Here is a 25118-nt window from a genome sequence, read left to right as displayed (position 1 = left end):
CCCTCACCCGGGCTGGGCCAGTGTCACAGCACCTGCCCCTCCACCCTCCATCCTGGCCTTGTGTCCCTCTCTCCTAGAGGAACCCACATTTCCAGGAAGTGGCTGCTCTAGATGGTGGAATACGGTAACTGGGTCCCCAGTTCAGACTTTTAAATTAAATTCAATCAGAGCGGTTATTGAATATAAACACGCCAAGTCATTTACATGTTAATTATGTTGAATGGACTACGAGGCCATAATTAGTTGCTAATTGGGTGAGAGCGGCTGTAATTGGTTTTGTTGGCACCGACCTGGCTCACCTGCCTGGGGGAAGGGGGCTGAGTGTGGATGGCTCCTGGGGATCTTGTGGATCTCCAGTGCTAGAGAGCCTGGCCCAGGGCTGGGATTGAAGGGGTCAGATATTGAGGGGCTTGGGGCCATAGGAACTGGAGCCTACCCCCCAGGGAGGAGGCAGTTTAAGCCTCAGGCAAAACTCTTGGTCTGGTCTCTAGGGATTCCTATCCAGAACATTTCAGGGATAGAAAAAGGGCTAGGAGAGCAAGCCCCTGGATCAGTAGTGACAGCCTCCCCTGCCCAGCTCTATGTGGGACCTGGCCCTGAAGAAATGGGAAATGCCCCGGAGAGCCCATGGGAGCACCAGACAGATGTCACCCTGGAATATCCAGGGAGATGCTGGGGCTGTTGGTTGGCCAGGCCAGTGTTGGGGTGTCAGCATTGTGTATGAATGAGGTGGGTGTGCTGAGTAGAATGGGGGGAAGGGTGCATGCAAAGGCTTCAGGGGCTGCCCTGCCCCCAGCTCGGCCTGGCTGGGGCTCCCAGGGTTGTAAGGCTGTGGCCAGGGGCTGAGGCCTTCCGGCTGGCCGCTCATTAAAAGAGGATTAGGCTAGGAGCCAGGGGGCCAGCCCAGCCCCCAGGCCTTCCTCTGGGGCCCCTCACAGCTTTGGGGGAGTGTTAAGAGGCTGGGGGCCACCTCTCCCTAGAGTGCATGGGGACATCCAGTAGGGACTGTCTAGGTCCTGCCACTCCTGCTTGCTGCCACTGCTGCTGCCACCTTGTTCACCTCAGTTTCCTTCCTCGGAAGAGCAGGAGGATAAAGCACTGACAGACACCCTGGCCAGCACCCCCACCGCTCACCCCCACCTCATCGCTCTGCAGCTCAGGGATTAGGGCTGCACTAGCCTACATGAGGTCAGAGGTCAGGGCTGGGCTGCAGGGACCCGTCTATCACCCCCCCAGTACCCCAGCACAGGCCCGGGAGGTGACACTGTCAGTCAGGGCCTGCCACTTTGTGGGGCTGTAACCAAGGGGGCGGGGTGCCCACCTCTGCTCCAAAGACCCCCTTTTGACAGCAGCCTTTGCCTCACTGGCCACAGAGCCCGTGTCCTAGAGACGGGCAGCAGGGGTCAGGGCCTCCCACTTGGGGTCTGCGGGGGTGAGGGCTGTGGACACACCTCCTCAGGGCTGCCCACGCTCACTGACTCCTTTAAAGTAAGGCACCCGCTGCTTCCCAGAGGGGAGGAAATGGAGACCCCCCAAGACTAAACCCCTATATGCTGAGAATGCTCCTGTCTCTGGACCTTTGCCAGGCCATTCTGGGCCAGGACCCTGAGTGTCTAATGGCCACAGGGAAGTTCTAGAGGCTGGGAACGGCTGCGGAAATGAGGTGTCTGATGCCAGAAAAGGCTCTTCCTTCCCGATGACGGGAAAAGCCTTCCCGGATGTCACCCCACCCAACCTGTGCCCAGCCTGGGTGAGGGTATGGGGGTGGGGAGCCCTTCCCAGGAGGCATTATCCAGGCTCACCATCCTCTGTCCCCAAGGTCAAAGCTTATCCAGATTTAGTCGTATGTCCTCAGAAACTTTGTGTCCCAGTCACCCCCCATCCCCCCTCCCGCCCCAGTATTGCCATGGAGAGGGAGGAGGGGTGACACTCCTGCTATCAGAGCTGGGCCTGGGACAAGTGCATTGGAGGAAAGGACTGGCCTGAGCACATAGCCAGGTCCGCATCACCCACCCTCCTCAAGCACGAATGCCCCCTTGGGACCCCAGGACCCCCTTGGCCCAAGTCTCTGCTCCTTAGTGGGCTGGGGGCCAGGAGGATCTAGCTCTGCTGACACTACAGGTATCAGAGTAGGAAACCTAGGACTACTCGTCCACTTCCTTCCCCCACCCAGGCTTCTTGGAGGAATGAAGGTCTCTAGCTCCTTTGCCCTATGACAGGGTGGGGAGGAGGAGACAAGACACCAGTTTTACTTCTCACCCTGTGACTTGAGGGGAACATCACTCTTCCTTGGGCTTCAGTCTTCCTGTCTGGAGCTGGGGTACAGGACTGTCATGTGGCCCCTTGTTTTAATCTTTCCTACAATCTGGCATGAGTGAGATGAGCCCTCCAGCCATGGGTTGCTAAGTCCAGAGCCTGACACCCAGTTCACTCTGGGATCCTGGAAAAGCCATCCTTCACTTCAGTTTGTCTTTCTGTAAGCTGGGTTTAGATGGATGATTCAGGATTTTTTTGTTTGTTTTAAAGATTTTATTCATTTTTTAAAAGATTTTATTTATTTATTTATTCATGAGAGACACACAGAGAGAGAAGCAGAGACACAGGCAGAGGGAGAAGCAGGCCCCATGCAGGGAGCCTGACGTGGGACTCAATCCCAGGGCCCCCAGATCACGCCCTGGGCTAAAGGCGGCGCTAAACCACTGAGCCACCTGGGCTGCCCAGATTTTATTCATTTATTCATGAGAGACAGAGAGAGAGAGAGAGAGAGAGAGAGAGAGAGAGAGGGCAGAGACACAGGCAGAGGGAGAAGCAGGCTCCATGTAGGGAGCCCAATGTGGGACTCGATCCTGGGACTCCAGGATCACGCCCTGGACCAAAGGCAGGTGCTAAACTGCTGGGCCACCCAGGGATCCCCTGATTCAGGATTTAGCTCTGCTCCTGTGAACTGGGGGTGGGGTGGAGTGGAGACAGGCTGGAATTAGGGGAGGGTAGCGCTGAGTCAACAGGAAGCCCCTTCCTGCCCCATTATCGTCTCTGCTCTGTACCCCAACACTAGGAAATAGTATAGCAGGAATGGGACTGAGGGTGGATATCCTCCAAGAGATGGTGATATCTGGGAGCCAGCTTGCATGGGGAAAGAACTTGGACCCTCATCTCATTCTCTCCTGGCCAAGGCAGAGACCGCCTGTGAAGAATAGTGGGGGGAGGGCCCAAAGAGTGCTCCGCTGTCAGTATTTCCCAGAGTTCAGAGCAGGACCCTCACCTTAAAGGATCACCTTGAATATTGGTACTAGGAGGGCTCAAGAGACCATCTAGAGAGGAAAATGAGGACAGAATGCCCTGACTGGGGTCATGAAGCCTGCACCGGAGCCAAAGACTTCTGACCCTTGGTCCCACCCCTTTCCTACCCCTCATGGCCTCGTGGGGACTCCCCCTCAGAGTTTCCACAGTGACCGAAACATCACGTCCTGTGACAACAGAACCATTGACGCCATATCCCATGGCCACTGGGAGGCATCCCCAGGGTCCTGAGTCATGTGCCGTGTTGATGGAAGGGGAGTCACCTTCAGGCCCTCACCCTCCCAAGGGCAATTCCCGCCCAGGACAGTCCCCCCTCCACCCCCAGGACTGGCTCTGCCTGGGCTTGCCTTTCCTTCAGTCCCAAAGGCCATAGACCTGGGTGGGAATCCTACCCCCATGCTGTTGGGCCTGGTCCTTCTCTGTGCTTCCATGTCCTCATCTGTAACCTGTTGTGATGTTGTGAGCTCAGGGTTTTGCACAAAATAGGTGCTTGATGAGTAAGTGGGAGGCTCCCTCCATCCCCACTTCTGGGGCAGGGAGGGCAGGGAGGGAGGGGAGGGATGAGGGAGTGCAGGTTTAGGAGGTAGGAGTCTCCCAGTCCCCATATAGGTCCCCATGTAGGCCTCTCCCCTACCATTCTCCCAAAGGGGGATGGAGCCTGGAGAGCTCAGGCTCTGAGTGTTTTAAGCTCAAAGGGGGACTTGGACTTGAGGCTTGGGCACTGGTTCCTGCAGAGGGCGAGGGTCCAGAGCGCAGAGGCTGGAGGCTGGGCAGGGATGGAGGGTAGGGATTATAACTGCTTGTGTCTCTGGGGCTAGATGTTTGGAGCTTCTCCTACCCCAGGTGCCTATGTCTAAAGGTACCCACTTGAGCCTCTGCCTCCCTCCCCTCCATTGCCCCCACAAATGTCCCCTAACCCAGAAGGACGGGTAAGGGTACAACTCAAGGCCATGCCCCCAGCCAGGGTATAAATAACCCCTGGCGGGCTGTCCCAGCCTGGGGGGGCTCCGCTGGCAGCCCCACTTCCTCTCTGGCTGCTTCCTGGCCCTGGGGGTGGGGGAGTGTTTACTTTCCTGTTGTCACTATGGCTGGGTGGCCAGGCGGGGGACTCCAAGTGGCCCAACAACAGGTGCAGGACAGGTGCCCAGGCTGCCCTGCCCAGGACTTCAGAGGCACCGCCGGACAGGCGGGCAAAGCCGTAGCCAGGCAGGGATCGGCCCTTTGATCCCTTGGCGTCCCTGCGTCCCAGCGGTTGGCCAAGGTCATCACCTGTATTCTCTTGTGGCCACATAGGGCTGGGCAGGGCAAGGCCTTTGCTTGGCCCGCAGCCCCTCAGATGTAGGCTCTGGGTCTGCTGTGGGAATCTCCTGGCTCCCTGCCCACCTCCTACACCCATCTGAGCACATCCTGGAGCTCCCATCGAAGCTGCTCTCAGGCCCAGCCCCTCCAGCTCTGCTCCAGGGTTCACAGCACACACCAGGGTTCAGGGTCAGCCAGGCCCATCAGAGACAGCTGCCTGAGTCAGTGGGATGGGATGGGGCCACCTGCTGGTCCCATTTTCAGACAGCATCTAGGGCATCTGATCCCAGCTGTTCTCCCTCTCCAGGCCTCCCTCTTGATTGCCCCACCTGGGAAATGGGTTACCAGCCATAGGGCAGGAAGGTGGGATATGTATGATTGCCTTCATGAGTGCCTCATGTGATGCAGGATGTGTGCGCACATGCATGTACCTGGGCCGTGTGCATACATGTGCGTGCTCTTCTGTGGGCTGCCATCTCGAGCCTCCTGTGCTGGTGAATATTCATCACCTTCATTACAGTCTTCCCTCTCCTGCTAAGCTAAAAATAGCTGGAGATGGATGGAGGAGGGGCTTGCCAAAGACCCCTTGACTCTCCCCCTCAGAAGAAGGTTCCCAAATTATCTGGAGTCCTGTGTTTGTCATTGGCCAGTCACTGGCCAAGTTCCTTCCTGTCCTTCATCCCCAGGAAGGAGGACTTTCCCCCAGCCATCGAGGGTTGGGAGGGCCAGGGCTTTAAGACTCATGCAGAAGAGAAACTAAGGACTCAACCGGACCCTGCCCCAGCTTGGGGACATGGTTGCACTAGGAGGAAGACTTCTTTCCTAGCAAAGACTATTCCTGACTGGCTCAGAGTGGCCTGAAAATTCCACCTTTAGCAACCCAGTGGGATCTGGGGGGATCCGGGGGGATCTGGAGGGAGCCCAAAGTCAGTTGGACAGGATAGCTCCAGCGGGCCTTTCTGGTGTCCTGGCCAACCAGCTTCAGACAAGGTGGGGACCCTGTTGTGTGCCAGCTTTGCCCTCTGTCTGGTGGGCAGCTGGGGTGAAGACCAGGCATCCCGGCTCTGTGCCAGCATCTGTGGGCTGTCCTGAATGCACCTGCCCCCCACCCTCTTGCTCATTAACCCTTGTAAGCCCCTGTGGGAAGCAGGCCCCACCCTGGGCGTGGGATCATTAACCCCCACCCGAGTAAAGACTCTTTGATGCCATCACGCGCCCTGGCCCGCACCCACTGCCCTTTCATTGGAACCCAGAGACTGGCTGGGGCTGCTGATGAATCAGGGCTTTAGCTTTGGGTGTGGTCCCTTCGCTGGCCTGCCCACCTGTCCCACTTTCTCCTCACAGCATGTTAGGGACTAGCAAGGGAGCTAAGTAGGCCCTGGGCAGGGAGGAAGCTGGGGTTTGAGATGATCGTGTGGTGGAGGTCCCCCCTTTGTCAAAGGGTCCTGTTGAGATGGTCTCCGATGATCCTAACTACTGCCCTGCTCTCTACCCACAGAGCTTAAGGCCACAGGCACTGCCCACTTCTTCAACTTCCTGCTCAACACAACCGACTACCGAATCTTGCTCAAAGACGAGGACCACGACCGCATGTACGTGGGCAGCAAGGACTATGTGCTGTCCCTGGACCTGCATGACATCAACCGTGAGCCCCTCATTGTAAGGGCCAGCCTAGGTGTGGGGTCAGAGGGATGAGGGATATGGGGCCCTGGGACTGGAAGCCCCATTTAGCGGGCTGTACCCTCTGACCCCCATCTCCGGCAGATCCACTGGGCAGCCTCTCCACAGCGCATTGAGGAGTGTGTGCTCTCAGGCAAGGATGGCAATGTGAGTGAAGTGGGATCTATAGGTGGGATGAGGGGTGAATGGGGGTAGGTGACCTCAGGGAGGTTGTGGGGCCAGGCTGGCATCTAGGCACCTCCTTGGCTTTCCCTCTGGCCCCAGGGTGAGTGCGGGAACTTCGTCAGGCTCATCCAGCCATGGAACCGAACACACCTGTATGTGTGTGGGACCGGCGCCTACAACCCCATGTGCACCTATATAAACCGTGGCCGCCGTGCTCAGGTAAGCCGTGCCCACGTTGGCCTTGTGCTCCCCTGTTAGTAACCACATGCCAGGGTTCTGATGGGAGGATGAGCTTGAGCCCCAGCCCTGCCACTTCCAAGCCCTGTGACCTTGGGTGAGTGACTCCTTTTACTGCCTCACCTGAAGATGGGGCTAATAGCTACGTTTCTCACAGGTTGGTGTGAGGAGGAGGCAGTGAGCTAATGCTCCCAAAACTGTTAGCCTTGTGCCTGGCACGTAGTAAGTGCTCATTCCATTAGTGCAACAGTTTTCCTGGCTGTGCCTGTGGACCATGCCCCTGCAGCCAAGCCAGAGGGCCTGGTGGAGGCCTCAGCATCAGGAGGCTGGACACCTGGGTCAGCTTTTTCCACATGGCCTGGGGAAGAGCTGCCCCTTCCCCAGCTCTGTCTTGCCCTGCCCGCTTCTGCCCTTTTTCATTTCCATGTGTGCATGTTGTACGTGAGCTGGTGTGATCTGGTAGGACATATGTGAGAGTGATTGGACTTAGGGACATGTGTGTGCAGGCGCGTGCCAAGCTGTGTGCATGTGTGTGTGCATAAGCACATATGTGTGCTCTGGGGGCCTGGTTGCTCACGTGTGTTCCTGGGATGTGTGGTGTGAGAGGCTGGCAGCCCGAGCCCGCTCCCCCAGCCCCTGCCACCCCCGACTCTAACCCCCTGTTCCTCATCTTCTCAGGCCACGCCCTGGACCCAGATGCAGGTGGTCAGAGGCCGAGGCAGCAGAGCCACGGATGGTGCCCTCCGCCCGACGCCCACAGCCCCACGCCAGGTGGGACTCATCCCTCCAGGCCCTTGCCAGGCAGCCTCCAAACTGCACTGCCTCCAAACTGAACTCACCCCGGGCCTGGCCTTCCTGCTGGGAACCCACACCCCCGAGAGCTTCCTGAGAGAAGACCCCTGTCCCAGTCCTTCCCCCACAGTGCCCTCAGGCATTCCCAGCAGGATTCATGTCAGCCTTGGTGAACCCCCATAGGCAAGACATCATGAAGCCACAGGCAGAAGACAGCCTTGGAATAGCAGTGCCTCCACCCTCAGAACACATGTGTGTAGACATTGCACGAGCATATACCAACATACACTTGGGCATGTGTTGTGTACTCAAACCCACATCTCAGGGTCAGAACACAGCACATGTATGCAATCTGACATATTACTCTCAAGTGTCCATGCCCCATGCCTCTGTGGGTCATGGGTAGACACAGATGTCCTGCTTGAGACTCTGCTCCCCTGGGTTGGAAGGGGCAGAGCTGTCTGTCCTCTAGTCATGACCCGGGACTGGGCTGGGGGGGCTGGGGCTGCCAGTGAATGATAGAGCAAGTGGTCACTTGAGCGTGTGTGTTTGTGACAGGGAGTGCTGAAAAGTGGGACCGCTCAGACTGCACGTGTGCCCAGGGTGTGAACGGTGGGTTCCATGTGCTGCCAGTGATATGTGCCAAGATGTGTGTGCAGCCCCATGTGTGCAGAAAGTCACGTGTGCAGAGTGTAACTGGAAGCAGGCCTGTGTACACCTTCCCATCACCATCCCTGCCACCTGCCACCACCTCCTTCCTGCCTCTGTCCCTCTGTTCTCCCTCCCCATGAGCTCATCTTGGTCCCAGTGCCTTCATCAACTTTTCTGCTAGCATCTTCAGAGCTGGGCTGGGAGGTATGGGGGGTTTGCGAATCCCTTGTGATCTGGGCTGGACCTCTCAACTCCTGACTCACTGGGAAGACATGGGGACCTGGGGCCTCTGCTGAGTGGCAGGGGGAAAGCCATGACCTATTAGTCTGTCCTGAGGACCACAGGTAGGACATAAAGCTTGAGGACACAATATCCTCAGGGCCCTCTGGCCTGGTGGGACCTGGCAACAAAGGTCAGGGCCACAGGGTCTTGGCCCATACCTCCTGCCCTGGTCAGGTTGGCAGCCCCATGTTGGCCCAGGATGGCAGCCACAGCTCAGAGTTGTACCTCTGTGGCCCAAGGGGCCCTGACCAGCGTCTCCCTGAACCAGTTGGCATAGAGGGGCTTCAACCCCTGATTCTTAGGTCTTGTCTGTTACCTGGGACCAGGAATTACTTCCCTTGGAACGTGCATCATGGCCCTGCCCTGGGAGACCTGACTGGACAGAGTTAAAACCCAAGGATATCCAGGGAGTGAAGGGATGAGGCTTCAGGGTGTCTCTGGAGACTTGCTCTCACCCTGGGAGCCTGATGACCCTTACCCTTCCTGACTATGGGACCAGCTTGGACAATGCTGAGCTCCCCTCTGCCCTGCAGGATTACATCTTCTACCTGGAGCCGGAGAGACTCGAGTCAGGGAAGGGCAAGTGTCCGTACGACCCCAAGCTGGACACAGCCTCAGCCCTCATCAGTGAGTGCTCCTACCCCACCCTGGTTCTACAGCCTAAGTGTATGCCTCTGCCTCTGGAATAGGGAACATGGTACCAACATTTACACCAGGGCAGAGACCATGACCATGCCATCCCTGAACCACCCTCCCATAGGGCCCCATCCCATCAGGGGGAGAGGTATGGACCAGACCCCCTTGTGAGCTGAGGGGCAGACTAGTGGTTGTGAGGGTCTCATCTTGGATGGGAGTGTTTAGCGGGCCAGATCTTACCCTGAAATAGGGTCTATGCAAAGCTAGCCACAGGCTGCCTGTGAGAGAAGATGAGTTTGGTCTGTACTGGGAGTGGTAGAAGGGGAATGGTTCCATATATGTTCTTGGTTTGTCTGGGAGGCTGGGAAAGGCCCACAAGGAAGCACAGATGGAGAGTCCTGGCCCTCTCACCAACTAGGGAGGACAGGGTTTGTTTCTGGTCTGGTCAGGTATCTAGGGGAGCTAGGGGAATGTTGTCTGAGGAGGAGTCCTGCCTCAGGAGCAGCTGCTGCCCCTACCTCCAGGTTGGGCAAGCCCACCAGGACCCTGGTCCTTGTACTTTACCTATTTTCTGGCTGCCTATCCCAGTCTGCCTCTCAGAGCAACTGCTAGGCACTGTGCAACCTCCAGCCCTGGGAAAGGCCTTGGGCGGGGGTGGACTTCATCCTCCCCCTCTTGATGAGTGAAAAGGTCCTAGCCTGATGGTGGCCCCCCAACCAAGGAGTCTGATGGGGGAAGGCAGGGCCTGCCCTGGGCACATCTAGAGGGAAGAGGTGGAGTGGTATGCTAGAGCCAGTGTGGTCACTAAATTTTCTGCAAATTTTCAGGTTTTTGTGAGCCAGCTATTACTAAACACCAGGTTATATAATTTACAAATAAATTACTTTCAAAACAAAGGTAAAAATACTCAAAACTCATTAGTTCCTAATCATACTACTATATTTTATTATTATTTTTGTTTGTGAGGTTATTTACATGTGTTATATTTGTGGGGTAGAAATATGATACGATGGTGCCAGCAGCTCCCCAACTCCACTGTCAGTGATCCCAGGTTAGTGGCTCGAAGTCAGCTGTGGTGGGAGTATTTATACCACCAAAATTGGCTCTTGCTACTAATCAATGCTAATTGCTCCTTTTTCCTTTTTTTTTTTTTTTTTTAAAGATTTTATTTATTTATTCATGAGAAAGATTGAGAGGCAGAGACATAGGCAGAGGGAGAAGCAGGCGGGGAGCCCAATGTGGGACTTGATCCTGGGACTCTGGGATCATGACCAGAGCCAAAGGCAGATGCTCAACCACGGAGCCACCCAGGTGCCCACCCCCCCCACCTTTTTAAAGAGCTAATTGCTCCTAATCCCAATCCTCCCAGAGGCAGTTCTTCAGCATTAACCAGCACCCCACTGGTGAGACAGTCATGCCCTGGGGGAGCCTAAGGGGGCGACATTGGGCTGTGCCCCGGTCCTAGCCAAGGGCGGCCCCTGACTGAACCCCCCGCCCACCCACAGACGAGGAGCTCTATGCTGGTGTCTATATTGACTTCATGGGCACCGACGCAGCCATCTTCCGCACGCTGGGGAAGCAGACGGCCATGCGCACGGACCAGTACAACTCTCGGTGGCTGAACGGTGAGGGCCACCTGTGAGATCCTGGGTGGGAGCATGTCCGGGACGCCCCCAGGTCCCCAGGAGGCGCTCATTGGAGGCCTGAGCCCATGACAGGCTGGGACGGGGGAGGGGTCTTGTCTGGGGAAGAGTGGCCCCGGGGTCCTGTTGAGAAAAGAGCCCTTGGGGGAGAAGAGCTTGCCCAGCTGACCGCTTCCCACCCGCAGACCCTTCCTTCATCCACGCCGAGCTCATCCCTGACAGTGCGGAGCGCAACGACGACAAGCTCTACTTCTTCTTCCGCGAGCGGTCGGCCGAGGCGCCGCAGAGCCCCGCCGTGTACGCCCGCATCGGGCGCATTTGCCTGGTATGCGCCCGCGGGGCCCCACGCCCTCCCGGACCCAGTGCTGGCTCCAGCGTCCCTGCTCTGGCGGGGTCTTGGGAGTGAGAGCTGACCCGACCCTGCCCCCTGTCCCCAGAACGACGACGGCGGCCACTGCTGCCTGGTCAACAAGTGGAGCACGTTCCTGAAGGCACGGCTGGTGTGCTCCGTGCCCGGTGAGGATGGCATCGAGACTCACTTCGATGAGCTCCGTGAGTACCCAGCGTGCAGGCTGGATCCTATGGCTGTTCTGGGAGGGGTAGGGGCTGGATGGGTAGTCAGGGCATGTTTGGTGGGCCCCTCGGGCGGAGTGGGCAGGGCCCTGGGGCTCTTGGCTAATGTACCCCCCCAATGTCTTCTCCCTTTGCCCCCAGAGGACGTGTTTGTCCAACAGACACAGGATGTGAGGAACCCAGTCATTTATGCTGTCTTTACCTCTTCGGGGTGAGGCTGGGGCTGGGGCTGGGGCTGGCGGTGGCAGGGCTTGGCTAGACTGAGGGGCTATGACGTGTGGAGGACCCCAGCCTGGTGGCAGGCTATGGGATGGGGATGGGCTGGGGAGGGGCCCTGGGCCGAGGGTCAGCAGCAGCCTGCCTTGCCTGCAGCTCCGTGTTCCGAGGCTCTGCTGTGTGTGTCTACTCCATGGCTGACATCCGCATGGTCTTCAATGGGCCCTTTGCCCACAAAGAGGGCCCCAACTACCAGTGGATGCCCTTCTCAGGGAAGATGCCCTACCCACGGCCCGGCACGGTGAGAACCCCAATCATTCCACCTTTTCCTTTCCTTTCTGTTTGTGAAGCTTGCTCTGTGTTAGCTACTTAGCAGATGTGGGGCCCCACCATCCCGGAGTTCACAGCCAGGTAGGAGAGGTGGACCTTACACACAAATAAACCTACCATTTATCCATTTAAATAAAGCTGCATTAAAAACAAAACAAAACAGGGGTGCCAGTTGGCTCAGTTGGTAGAGTACGCAACTCTTGATCTCAGGGTCATGGGTCTGAGCCCCACATTTGGCATAGAACTTACTTTAAAAAATAAATAAATAAAACAAAATGAAACAAAACACTGTTTACAGCATCAGGCTGTGAAGAACCCAGCCAGGAACCTGGAACAAAGATAGCAGCCAGGTGTGGCAGGCTGCTTGGGGGTGGGGTGAGGGTGCTGCATGGGAGTCAAGACAAAGCTGGAGGGCAGGTTGGAGGCACTGTAGCTAGCTAACTGTAGCCAGGGAGGTGATGGCAGGCAAGGTCTGGCCTGCAGGACCTTCATGGTGGTAGGAGGCGACTCACTTGCTCTTGGTGTAATGCGGGCCCCTACAGCAGTCGAAGCAGAACAATGGGATCCGTTTGGGCTCCTTGTTGTCAGGGCTGGGATGGGGGAGCTGGTCTCAGCCTTGGCCAGGGAAGTCTTCCCCTGAAGGTGAACTTGGAAGCTGGAAGGATGGCCTGGAGTTGGGCTGGCAGAGGTGCAGGGCAGGCAGAGGGAAAGGCACCAGGAAAGGGCACGGCACCTGAGGGTATGAAGAGAACTTGGGGCCGTAGTCCCTTGAGCAGGGGGGTAGTGGGTGTAGGGGGCAGATTAGAGGAAGGAGACAACAGGGTGGGAGATGAGGACATGAAAAGGGAGTAGTCAGCTCTGCCTAATGCCACCCAAAGCCCTGGCAGTGAGGCCAGGGAGCGGCTGTGGGATCTGGCTATGTAGGACCTTGGGACCTCGGCTGGAACAGCATCTGCAAATAGGTTGGGCGAGGGGGAGAAGCCCGGATGGGGGTTCTGAGGAGCAGAGCCAATGGATGTGATGGGGACGGACAAAGGAGAGGCCGCTCCTGAAGCTAAGGGGTTCAGCAAGCGCCAGGTGGGCCTGACGCTCATCACGTGCCTGCAGTGCCCTGGAGGAACCTTCACACCATCCATGAAGTCCACCAAGGACTACCCTGATGAAGTGATTAACTTCATGCGCAGCCACCCGCTCATGTACCAGGCCGTGTACCCTCTGCAGAGGCGGCCCCTGGTCGTCCGCACAGGCGCTCCCTATAGGCTCACCACCGTTGCTGTGGACCAGGTGGATGCAGCCGACGGGCGCTATGAGGTGCTTTTCCTGGGCACAGGTACCCACTGCTGCTCCCAGACCCTCCCACGCTGGGCCCATTGGGTGGAGGGTGCTGATCCAGGGGGTGGGGACCTACCCTGCTTCAACTCTGCTACCTTCATCCTTTGGAGCCAGGATAACTGAGACAAGGGGTGGGGAAACCCCATCACCATCCCCAGCTCTTGGGGGCTGGGAGAGCAGGGCCACTGGGCACCTGGGAACCCATGTGTGGTCAAGAAAGAGGGAATAGGTGGTAGACACCTCCAGGATCCGTGGGTCCAAATACTGACATACGTGTTCTCGTGACACGTGCACCACAGATCCAGTCCCTCAACACAGGAATACCTCCAGCATCCTATTCTCAGCAGTCCCAAAATGAGGGTCTGGGGTGGGAGGGGCAGACCCCAGCCATGACATCCTCCCCACCCACCCCCGATCCCTTATCCTGGGCCCCTTCATCTGGGGGACATTCTTCAATCCTTGGTACAGGTTGGACCTGTCCTGCTCCACTGCCCTTGGGGGGTCGGGGCCTGGTGGGGGAAGGGGCTGAGGCTGGTACCCCTTCCCCAGCATCCTCAGCCCCACTGAGGCCCTGCCCGGCCCGTTCCAGACCGCGGGACAGTACAGAAAGTCATCGTGCTGCCCAAGGATGACCAGGAAATGGAGGAGCTCATGCTGGAGGAGGTAGAGGTCTTCAAGGTGGGTATGATGCCCAGTCCTATTCACCCTGGCCCTCCTTAGTACCAGCCCCTTACCTTGGACCTCATACCTCTAGATCAGGGCAGGGAAGGAGTCCCCAGTCCCCAAGCTATCCCTGTCTTCTTCTAGGACCCAGCACCTGTTAAGACCATGACCATCTCTTCCAAGAGGGTGAGTTTTGGTGAGGTGGGCTATTCTCCCTTGGGGTCATGCCCTTGGTATAGGGATGGGGGAACTGAGGCATGGAACAGGAAGGGAAGGAGCCCAACAGGCTGCCGATGGGGGCTGGCCATGGGGAAGGAACTGACCAGCCCCTCCCCCTGCCCTCAGCAACAACTGTACGTGGCCTCAGCCGTGGGTGTCACACACCTGAGCCTGCACCGCTGCCAGGCATATGGGGCTGCCTGTGCCGACTGCTGCCTCGCCCGGGACCCCTACTGTGCCTGGGATGGCCAGGCCTGTTCCCGCTACACAGCATCTTCCAAGAGGTGTGGACCCCTCCCCCCAGATCCTTGGAATTTTAACCACCAGACCGAGGGTCCTGTCCTGGGGGTTTGGTGGTGGATGTGATATTACCCTGGGGGTGATGGACAAGACTCCTTTGGAGTATTGGAGGTACAGGGGCCTAGAGGCGGGCAAGCTTCCTCCAAAATACTTGTTCAGGAGCTCTCCTCATCTAGGCGGAGCCGCCGGCAGGATGTCCGGCATGGGAACCCCATCAGGCAGTGCCGCGGGTTCAACTCCAATGGTGAGTATGTGGTGCATCACCACTGGGCACCCCTCATAGTGCGTAGAGCTGTGCAGCTCTGGAGCTGCTCCCAGGGCTCCCCACTGGAAGGACTCTCACAGAATGAGGAAGCTTGTAATTTGGGAGATGGGATGTCCCTAACCACCCACTCAAGGAAGAAGTGGATGCCCGATAGTACAGCCCTGCCTTTTTCCAGGGTGGGTTCCCTATATGGGCCCCTTGGCACTTGCCCTTTGCCAGCTTGCAGTCTGCCCAGAGGCAATGCTGCTTTCATGCCGCGCCCTCTTGTTCTACAGCCAACAAGAATACTGTGGAGTCTGTGCAGTACGGTGTGGCAGGTAGTGCGGCCTTCCTTGAATGCCAGCCTCGCTCACCCCAGGCCACTGTTAAGTGGCTGTTTCAGCGAGATCCCAGTGACCGGCGCCGTGAGGTGATTTCCTGTACCCTATAGTCCTCACCGTGGATGTGGGAGTCCCCCGTGCAGTAGAAATTCCATGTGGGTGAAATGTGGTAAAGGAGCCAATCTGGGGCAGCCCCATTCTAAGAAAGCCCTTCTAAGTTCCCTTCCTTTAAAAAAAAAAAAAAAAAAAAAAAAAAAAAAAGATTTATTTATTTATTCATGGTCTCTCAAGACACAGAGAGAGGGGCAGAGATATAGGCAGAGGGGGAAGCAGGCTCCTCACAGGAAGCCCCACGTGGGACTCGATCCCAGATCCCGTGATCACGACCTGAGCCAAAGGCAGGCGCCCAACCGCTGAACCACCCAGGCATCCCCTAAGTTCCCTTCCTGAAGTGGGTCCAGTTTTGTGGAAAGTCTAGGATTTCCATATTACATGGAAACCCCTTATAAGCATGCCTTTTTCCATGAAAAGCTCATACGTGTGCTCCATTGGAGGTATACTTCATTGTATGGAAATACCATGCGGTTGGGTTCCAGGATGTGGAAATTCTGTGGAGTAGCTCTCATTTTATGGAAATGTGTTCCAGACACCCCTCCTTAAGATAGAATCTTCCTGGAGATTCTATAAGGATACCTCAGTTGGGTATTCCCCATTAAAAAGAAATTCTGTGCGATTGCTCCAAAATTCTCTAATTGTACAGAATCCCCTCACAATCACTCCTCCTGAAATGGAAATGTGTACAGATGCCGTATTCAGATGCTATGTGGAAACTTACTGTGGGTTTTTCTTTGTGGAAATTCCACATGAGCCCCTTACATGGCCACTGAGGTGGTCTGCTCCGGGAGCTGGCTGGGCAGCAGGTGGGCACACAAGCCCTGCCTGAGCCCTGGCTCCCTGCCCCTGCAGATTCGTGCAGAGGACCGCTTCCTGCGCACAGAGCAGGGCTTGCTGCTCCGCGCCCTGCAGCCTGGTGACCGTGGCCTCTACTCCTGCACCGCCACCGAAAACAACTTCAAGCACGTTGTCACGCGGGTACAGCTGCACGTCCTGGGTCAGGACGCCGTCCACGCTGCCCTCTTCCCCCCGCCAGCTGTGAGCGCCCCGCCACCACTCCCTGGCGCGGGCCCCCCCACACCCCCTTACCAGGAGCTGGCCCAGCTGCTGGCCCAGCCAGAAGTGGGCCTCATCCACCAGTACTGCCAGGGCTATTGGCGCCACGTGCCCCCAAGCCCCAGGGAGGCACCAGGGGCGCCCAGGCCTCCTGAACCCCAGGACCAGAAAAAGCCCCGGAACCGCCGCCACCACCCGCCGGACACATGAGGCCAGCCGTCTGAGCCCTGCAATGGGCCAGCCTAGGCCTGTCCCTTTTAATATAAAAGATATATATATATATATATGTATATATATATAAAATATCTATATTCTATACACACCCTGCCCCTGCAAAGACAGTATTTATTGGTGGGTTGTATATAGCCTGCCTCAGCGGCAGCAAGGTCCAAAACTTAGACCCACACTGGTCAGAGACTGCAGAAGACAGAGCCCGCCGAACCAGGCCCAGCCAGTTGGCAGGGCCAGGCCAGGACCACACAGTCCCCAGACTCAGCTGGGAGTCCACCTGCTTGACAGCCACCACCGGAATCTACAGGACACAGGGAGGGAGCAGGCTCTACCTGGACAGGGCACGGACTGCGTACCTTTGCCAACGTGTGCTATCAGGCTGTGCCGCTGGCACAGACACGGACGCGAGGACTGCTTTGGAGACGGGGAGTGGGGGTGGGGGGCTCAGATGCACTCAGAGAAGGGAAGAAGGGGCCGTCACAGGAGGCCGGCCCTGCCTGGGAGGGGGCACTCAGTCAAGGCCAGCCCCCTCCCGGGTATTTATTCTCTATTTATTGGGGACAGGAGCAAAGGAGCCCTGCCTGGCTGGGGCACACTTCCAGCCCCTCCTTCCCTCCCTGCCTGGCCACTCTACCTCCTCTTCGCTTTTTCTGGGCCACTGTGACTTGGGGGCTGGGAGAATAGTAGAGGGGCAGGTGCAGGCAGGGCTGAGGGAAGAGGGGGCCATGGTGGAGGCCTGGGGCCTTTAGCCCTCACCCCCCCCCCCCAGGGCTCCCTTCTGCCCACCACTTCAGATGATGGGTGTAAATAGCTCTGGGGGGCTTTGGGGGTAGGTGGGAGGGGCTCCTGGCAGCCCTCGGCTGCCCAGGCCACAGCCTCCCTTGGGTTCCATCTTGCTAATAAACACTGGCTCTGGGACTGGACTTTGGCTTTTCTCCTTGGCAGGGGAGGGAGGATGGGGATTCAGCCTCTGCGCAGATTGTGGCCTAACTGCTACTCCCTTGATGTGGCCTGGCCATCACCCCCACAGCTCCCACAAGCTCAGCTTCCACTTGCTCATTCACAGGTTTGATCACTGGTTTCTCACCTGGCCTTGCAGTGGGCTTTGCACTGGGTGCTAAGGGCTCAGTATTGGCCAGACAAAGCTATAGCCCTCACAGTCAGGCTGCCCCTACTCTGAAAACTGACAACATTCTCATCTTTCCTGCTTCCTTTCAGTGGGCTCTCAGCAGAGGGACTGGTGTGAGCAGATGTCCAGAGGCGGTGAAGGCCAGGACAGGTGGGGTGCTGCTGGAAGAGAGAGAGGAGAGAGGGGCTGGGGGCCCTGGTTCAATTTAATGAGTCAAGCCCTGGCAGAGGAAGCTAAGAGCTGGGGAGGCCTGTGGATCCAGGAGGACTTATGGCCATACCTGGCTGGCAGGGAGAGCCAGGTGGTCACTGGGGGACCGTGTATGGCCCAGTTTAAATAAATACAACAGAAACCAGATTTGCCTTCATGTAACAAACCTGGGCTTCTGCATGGCCCCATATCCCTAGGAGCTGCAGAACCACTTCCAGTGTGGGAGGTGGGGGATGGGTGGAACCTGGAAGCTAAAAGTGGTGCAGATCTTCTGTTGCTCCTGGTGGTTCCTTACCAGACCCCACCCAACAGGGTAGACCTGAAGACACCAGCCTCTGCCCAGAGGCCAGTATCCATTTCCCACTGGTTAGGGACAGTCTCCAATACTGAAGATCTGAGGCCCTGGCACCCCCTTGTGGTCTCTTGGGTCTGCAACAGAGTTGAGTACTAAAAGGCTTTGGGTTTCCAGGAGGAGTCCAACCAGAAGACTCTGAAAAACTTGAGAGCCCAGGGTTTGGGGCTTTCTACAGGAAGTGGGAAATCTCCAGAGCCTGGGAACTCGACACTTCAGGCTTAACTGAACAACTTCCACCCAGCAGTAACTCCTTGTCCCATCCGAACCTATACACAGACTCTACACCCCCTAAGCTGAGGCAGGCATGCCCTACAGATGCCCTTAGGCAGGTCCCAGAGCACCCACAGGGAACAGATCAGGAGTAGAACAGGAAATGAGTCCCACTCCCCCGTGCCCCTGGAAACCTGCTCTAGGACTCATTTTCCCCATCTGACCACAGGCCTGCAAAATATTCTCTGGAAGAGCCAGGCCATCTCTGCACATTAGAGACTTTGTTGCACTCAGGTATACATGTATACATAGGCAGAGGCACAGCAAGTATGCACATATACAAGCATACACGTGCATAAATGCATACCCTCACAGGCACATGCTCACATGCACAGGCACATGCACACTAACGCATGCACGGCTCATGTACATGCATTTATACACCCAGACACAAATACCTTGGTGCACATGTTACCACATAAGCAAAGTACACATACAAGCACATGGAGAAAAATTAACAAAAGTGTCTCTACATATGTGCACACATGCACTCACAAAACACAGACACGCAGGCACATCTGTACATGTGAGTATACACATGGACAAGCATATCATATCACTGTGGTTGATGCCAGCAAAGGAGACACACACACACACACACACACACACACACAGGCACATGTGTGTAGCAGACATGCAGGTCCCCTCCCCAAGCCTGCTGAATCGAGGTGTGTAGAGGCCCTGCTCAGGTCGGATCCAGCCCTCAGTACAAGTCAAACACAATGTCTTCCCTTCCTTCTTGACTCTCTCAGAGTATGGAACCCTGATCCAGAGTCACCCAGCCCTTCTCAAACACTTCCTTCTGTGTGAGCCTCTACTTCCTCATCAGTAAAATGGGGCTGATGATGTGGGCACCCATCCACCAGGGCTTGTATGAGCTTACAAAATAAGGAGTCCAGGGCTGGGCAGGGGTAGGTGCTCCATGCTTGCTTCTCCCTCTACTCTCTGCTACCCAGCCCCACCCCTACTGCCCTGACTCTAGGGGCTCAGGGTCCTATTTGCCCCTTTCTAAGCCTGGACCCTACTGAGCTGTGGCGCAGGGGCTAGACTGTTTCCAGAGTATCTCCCAGAGGGTTGGGGCTCATAGAGAGGGGTGCAGAGTCAGCAGTTGAGGGATTGGGGCCATGCCAGCCTGATTAGAAGGGGTGGGGGCTGAGCTGGATTCACCTGTCCTTGTCTCTCATTGGCTCTTGGGAACTCCTGGCCCCCAAATCCTACTAAGCAGCCCTACCAGGGGGTGCACAGGTCTGTGGAAAGCCAGTTGATTGCCAGTCCTGGGGTCAGAAGGGTGTTGGGAGACCTGAGGCCAGCCTGAGCCCGGCTCTGGGGATCCTCTCCATCTAGAAGAACCAAATAACCATCCTGTTCACCTGTTGCCGGGACCATGGGGGCTGGGGCCAGCGCTGAGGAGAAGCACTCAAGGGAGCTGGAAAAGAAGCTAAAAGAAGATGCTGAGAAGGATGCTCGAACCGTGAAACTGCTGCTTTTGGGTACGGGTGTGGGTCCAGGTGGGGCCACTGCCACTAGGTGAGGGGCTAGGGGGTGGAGAAGGGGACAGGCAGGTAGCCCTCCTGTGAAACATGGGTGACTTGGGAAGCAGAATGACCCTAAGACAGATCAGGGAACCCAGTGGGAGCCCTGGTCCTGATATGCAATACCTTGACTCCCCAGGGCTGGGTACCCCATAGAACCCCTCTCCAGAGAGCCCTGCCTCAGGCATTCCCCCCTCTGGAGAAGTCCTGCTGGGCAGGGATCAGAAACCAGAGGCTTCCTTGGGAGTCTTACAATAGGGCTGCTTCCTTAGAAGAAGAGGATAACAGTCCTCCTGGGAGTGGGCATCCTCTAGGACATCCACAGACAACGGCCCTTAGATTCCAGAGCTTTGTTGTTGGCAGACCTAAGAGGGTGTCCCTTTTTAGAGGTAACATGACCCAGTGGAGAATAGAAAAAACACTGTCCATAGTCCCATGGGGGGTGAGGAGAGGTGCAATGTCTCCAGGCCACTAGCTCCCTACAAGTGGAAGAAGGAGCTGCTTTGAGGGGGCGGTGCAGGTTCCACCCAGGTTCTCCAGGATCCAGTCAGGCATCAAGATATTGGGCAGAGGGACCAAGCCAGAGCACCCCAGGGAAGACAGAGGCTAAGCCAGAAATCTCATTAACTGTGCCCAAAGCCCTCACGAGGGCAAGCTCAGAGGGGCTGTCGGCTCTGTCTTCTCCCCCACTCAAAGGCGTAATTCCCTCTGAGCCTCTTGGAGGCACTCCTCCTCCCTGCACCAGGTGAAAAGCAGAGGTTGACCCGGCTCTAATAATCCCCTGAGTGCAGTACCAGAACCTTCCACAACGTGGCGCTCCAGGTTTTCTTTATTTTGGTTTCAGCCTAATCAAGAATGCAAATATCAGGGGGCTTGGAAGCTCCCCAGCACACACGAGGTCGAGGTCGTTGATTGCCCCCGCCAGCCCCCTGTCACTCCTGGCATTTACGAAGAACGTTTTTCCTCCAGGGTGCCAGGACCTTGCTTGGGGGGAGTCGGGACAGGTGGAACTGGGGGTTGGACTGGTACCTGCCTTGAGTCCGGTGGCCTGTCCCCATCTCCCGGGCCTGGTTGCAGGGTGAGGGGTAGGGGGAGGTTGTGGGAAGGTGCAGCCAGCTCAGCTCTGAGGCAGGCCTTCCCTCCAGGTGCGGGGGAGTCCGGGAAGAGCACCATCGTCAAGCAGATGAAGTGAGTGCCTTTGCCCTTTCTGAGGTCCCTGAGGGTGGGGACGGACGCGCTCCGGGCCTGTCCTTCCCCACCAGTCCCCTGGCCCTGACCGGCTCACCCTGGCCGCAGGATTATCCACCAGGATGGGTACTCGCTGGAAGAGTGCCTCGAGTTCATTGCCATCATCTACGGCAACACGCTGCAGTCCATCCTCGCCATCGTGCGCGCCATGACCACGCTCAACATCCAGTACGGAGACTCTGCCCGCCAGGTGTGCAGGGAGGCCGACTGAGCAGGGCCTCTGGGGACTCGAGGCGCGAGACCCGGCTCAGGGCCACGGTCGCCACCAATTCCCACCCTGCCCTCAGGATGATGCCCGGAAGCTGATGCACATGGCAGACACCATCGAAGAGGGCACGATGCCCAAGGAGATGTCGGACATCATCCAGCGGCTGTGGAAGGACTCGGGTATCCAGGCCTGTTTCGAACGCGCCTCTGAGTACCAGCTCAACGACTCCGCGGGCTAGTGAGAGCGCGGGGGGCGCGCGGGTGCGGGGGTCCCAGGCGGGGTCCCAGGCGCCGCTCCACCCCACCCACCCACACCCCGCGGTCCCCCGCAGCTACCTCTCGGACCTGGAGCGCCTGGTCATCCCGGGCTACGTGCCCACTGAGCAGGACGTGCTGCGCTCGCGTGTCAAGACCACGGGCATCATTGAGACCCAGTTTTCCTTCAAGGACCTCAACTTCCGGTACGACCCGCGCCCGCCCTCGCCCTCGCCCTTCCTCCGCGGCCTGGCTGCTGGGGCGGCGCCCCGAGGCCCCAGCAGACCCGGAGGCCCCTCCCTAGGGGCCCCTGCCCCTTCTCTGATACCCGCCGGGAGAAAGGCCCGGGCCCTTCTCAGGGCAGGCCCCTCTGAGGGTTCCCCCCCGTCCCAGCCAGCATTAGGAGGCAAGGGGATGCTTGTGGGGCGTCCAGGGGGCTCCCTGCGCGGGTTCAGGCCTCAACTGCCCCCCCCAGGATGTTCGATGTGGGCGGGCAGCGCTCAGAGCGCAAGAAGTGGATCCACTGCTTCGAGGGTGTGACCTGCATCATCTTCATCGCGGCGCTGAGCGCCTACGACATGGTGCTGGTGGAGGACGACGAAGTGGTGGGTGCCAAGGAGGGCCTGAGTGCTTAAGGGGGAAGCCGGAGACAGTCCTGCGGGAGCGGGGCGGGGGGGGGGGGGGTCCGAGAGCGGACATTCGTCCCAGAACAGCCCGAATGAGGACACAGGACGGCCAGCAGCCACGCTGAGGGGGGCCGTGGGGGAAGCGGACTTGGGGCTGTCTGAGCCGGATGGCCCGGGCGCCCCGCAGCCTGTGGGCCTCCGCGCAGGGACGGCTGCCCGTGCCCCCCACCCGACAGCTTCTGCCCTCCTCAGAACCGCATGCACGAGAGCCTGCACCTGTTCAACAGCATCTGCAACCACCGCTACTTCGCCACCACGTCCATTGTGCTCTTCCTCAATAAGAAGGACGTTTTCTCCGAGAAGATAAAAAAGGCGCATCTCAGCATCTGCTTCCCCGATTACGACGGTGAGAACCGCCCCCCCCCCCCGCCGCGGCCTGGCCGCCAGGCGGCGCCCCACACCCGTTATCTGGGCCTGCGCTTCTCTCGCCATGGGAAGGACCTGGGACCCCCGAATGGGAGCACCCCTCTTTCCCCGCCAGGGCCCAACACGTACGAGGACGCGGGCAACTACATCAAGGTGCAGTTCCTCGAGCTCAACATGCGACGTGACGTGAAGGAGATCTATTCCCATATGACTTGTGCTACAGACACACAGAACGTCAAATTTGTCTTCGATGCCGTCACCGATATCATCATCAAGGAGAACCTCAAAGATTGCGGCCTCTTCTGAGGTGGGCTCCTCGCGGGCTGGGATGCTCTCCTGGCTTGCCCTTTGGTTTCAATACCTCTCACCCCGTCCCCAGCTCCCCACCCCACCCCACTAGGGAAGACCCCACTGCAGGTCCTGCCCCAGCTCTCTGGACGCATTCCACTGCCTAATGCTGGCCCCCAACTTCCAGGCCCCTACTCTGGACCCTCAGGCTCCACTCCACTGCCCTCAGGCCCTACCCCCTCCAGGTGCACAAGTCCCACCCACCCAATCCCTTTTGACCTTGACTGATCCCTCTGGTTGTCACCACTTATAAGCCCACCTCCACAGGGTCTCTCAGGCCACCACCAATTATTTTGGAGGCCAATTATTTCGGAGCTCAGGGATGTTGACTCGCTTCCTTTTTCTGTTCACAGGTGCCTGAACTCAGGCTTGTTCCTGACACCCTATAGTCCTAGCCTCCTAGTAGCCCTAGCCCACAGGAGCCTATCAGCACCCCCAACACACCCCCAGAATCCTGGGCCCCAGCCTGTGGTCCCACCTGCCACAGACCCAAAACCCTGAGCCCCACTAGCCTTGAGGCCCCAACCCCCCCCCACCCCCCACCCCTGTGTCTCCCAGAGCCCAGTGCCCCCAACCCCACTGCTGCCCTTCACGGCCTGGCTGCGCTGGCCTTGAGGACCCACCCCAGCCAGCCCCAGCTAGGAGCAGGCAGGACTTGGGACAGCTAGAGCTCACAGTGACTCAGCAGTGCCCAACTGACCAATCTCCTGCAGGTCTCTCTCCCCAGGGGGCCCATGACTCACCTGGTGGGTCTGGGCTCAGCAAACAGCCCTCCCTCCCAGTTTCAAGAGGGGGGCGGGGCAGGCAGGGATTCCTCCTCCAAGCAGACCTGCTGCTTACCATCAGTCCAGTCCAGCCTTACCACCTCCATGTGACAAGTCTGACACCTGCCTACCCAGGGGCCAGTGACTGTCCTTCTCAGTAGCTTCAGGGGTCCAAAGTCCAAGCACTCTGGCCTGTGTAGCTCCTGCATAGATGAATTAGTTAGTAGGGGGCAGGCCTAGGAGCCCCTGGGTGTCGGGAAGAGACTCAAGCTGGACCCTACCCCACATAGCAGGCTCAGCGTAACTACCTGTCCCCTTCCCCCACAGGCTCTGCCTCCTCTGTCCTTGGACACCAGATCCATGTCCTACTTCACCCCCTACACACACACCCACAGTACTCTAGGCCAGCCGGCCAAAGGGATGGTCTGTTGAGGGAGGGTACTGTTGACACCAGCTCTGACCAATGGTCAAACTGTCCTGAGGGGTGGCTGGGGGCAGAGTCCAGCTCCATCGATCAGCCCCAGGCAGAGGATTTGGGACATGACTGAGGCCCACGTTGGGCCCAGAGGGGTCTACCTCAGATGGGGTCACAAGCAAACCCAGGTAACCCTCTTGTCCCTGCCAGCAACTTCTCATACTCTTTCCAATCAGGGCCCATTCCCTGGCATGAAAAACTGAGGGCCATGCCCGAATTTTGTCAGGGACAGAGGCCCATATCCCTACATCCCTGCTCCCTACTTCCTCATCATGCCCTGAGTCCTGGCTGTTGCCTGTGGGCCAAGACCTATGCTGCAGTTGAGGACAGGGGCTTCCGTCTCTCCAGACCAGAGCACAATTCACACTCCCCTCAGGTAGATGCACAGACTCAGCAATAAACCTTTGCATCAGGCCCCGGCTGTCCTTTCTTGTGGGAAGAGAAAAACGTTAATTATCATGAGTCATGGGCATTTACGAAGTGTCCAGCGCTAGGCTGGACATAAATGGGAAGATCAGCCCTTCCAGGGAGAAGCCCCTGGCCCGGCATAAAAGGAGAACTCATGGGGGTATGGGACCAACCTGTGCCTCTGGAGAGAGGTTGAAGGGGAAAGGAGCATGGGAAAGATTTACAGGGATTATTTTGGATCAAGAGGGAGTTCTGTCAGGGAAAGTAGAGTGTCTAAGGCCCAGAAACACAGGCTTGTGGGCCATAGTTCAACAGGCAGGAGCAGGCAAAGGGGACATGGGGTGGGTAGTCAGTGGGCAGGAGCCAAGTGCCAGCCTGAGGGCCTGAGCTTTCTCCAGAAGATGATGGGTCTCAGAAGCCCTTGAAGCTAGAACCTAATAGCAGGGCTGAAGCAAAAGAGGCACTCACCTGGGGTGCAGAATTTAAGGTGGTGCCAAAAAGTTCAGTAATTGAGATAAATAATATATGAATGCAATACTTTTTAAATTCAAAATTACTGCA

General features: G+C 57.6%; 2 protein-coding genes and 1 long non-coding RNA gene across 6 annotated transcripts in view; 2 read left to right on the top strand and 1 right to left on the bottom strand.

Annotated features, from left to right (window-relative positions):
* Window positions 1–17227, top strand: part of SEMA3F (semaphorin 3F) — a 29842-nt gene extending 12615 nt beyond the window's left edge. For 2 of the 3 annotated variants that reach the window (XM_038566389.1, XM_038566390.1), the window contains exons 3-19: window positions 6098–6258; window positions 6364–6426; window positions 6544–6663; window positions 7360–7452; window positions 8940–9033; window positions 10548–10667; window positions 10871–11010; window positions 11123–11237; window positions 11400–11469; window positions 11631–11775; window positions 12912–13134; window positions 13726–13814; window positions 13944–13985; window positions 14145–14302; window positions 14495–14562; window positions 14859–14992; window positions 15870–17222. In XM_038566389.1, coding sequence (XP_038422317.1) covers window positions 6098–6258; window positions 6364–6426; window positions 6544–6663; window positions 7360–7452; window positions 8940–9033; window positions 10548–10667; window positions 10871–11010; window positions 11123–11237; window positions 11400–11469; window positions 11631–11775; window positions 12912–13134; window positions 13726–13814; window positions 13944–13985; window positions 14145–14302; window positions 14495–14562; window positions 14859–14992; window positions 15870–16283 — 2249 coding nt within the window. In that variant the 3' untranslated portion in view covers window positions 16284–17222. Of the gene's footprint in view, window positions 1–6097; window positions 6259–6363; window positions 6427–6543; window positions 6664–7359; window positions 7453–8939; window positions 9034–10547; window positions 10668–10870; window positions 11011–11122; window positions 11238–11399; window positions 11470–11630; window positions 11776–12911; window positions 13135–13725; window positions 13815–13943; window positions 13986–14144; window positions 14303–14494; window positions 14563–14858; window positions 14993–15869 lie in introns of all 3 variants that reach the window. The other variant, XM_038566391.1, reaches the window with a different exon arrangement.
* A 2301-nt stretch (window positions 17228–19528) lies between these two features.
* On the top strand, window positions 19529–24563 carry GNAT1 (G protein subunit alpha transducin 1). The gene is given in 9 exon segments (NM_001003068.3): window positions 19529–19758; window positions 20946–20988; window positions 21097–21238; window positions 21336–21493; window positions 21588–21716; window positions 21986–22115; window positions 22389–22542; window positions 22678–22869; window positions 23264–24563. Coding segments are annotated over 8 exon segments (1053 nt in total). The 5' UTR covers window positions 19529–19652; the 3' UTR covers window position 22869; window positions 23264–24563.
* On the bottom strand, window positions 20967–24173 carry LOC119877324. 2 transcript variants are annotated; one of them, XR_005374933.1, is made up of 5 exons: window positions 23983–24173; window positions 23654–23877; window positions 22692–22779; window positions 22413–22489; window positions 20967–22165 (listed from the first exon to the last, which is right to left on the bottom strand). It is a non-coding gene; the product is annotated as an uncharacterized LOC119877324 (long non-coding RNA). The 2 variants fall into 2 exon arrangements; XR_005374932.1 differs by having other exon boundaries at window positions 22413–22779.
* Window positions 24564–25118: the final 555 nt, after the last annotated feature.

This window comes from Canis lupus, chromosome 20 (assembly GCF_011100685.1).
Source record: "Canis lupus familiaris isolate Mischka breed German Shepherd chromosome 20, alternate assembly UU_Cfam_GSD_1.0, whole genome shotgun sequence".
Lineage (NCBI taxonomy): Eukaryota > Metazoa > Chordata > Mammalia > Carnivora > Canidae > Canis > Canis lupus.
Note: the sequence above shows the minus strand (reverse complement) of the source record. Positions and strands in the feature narration are given on the sequence as shown.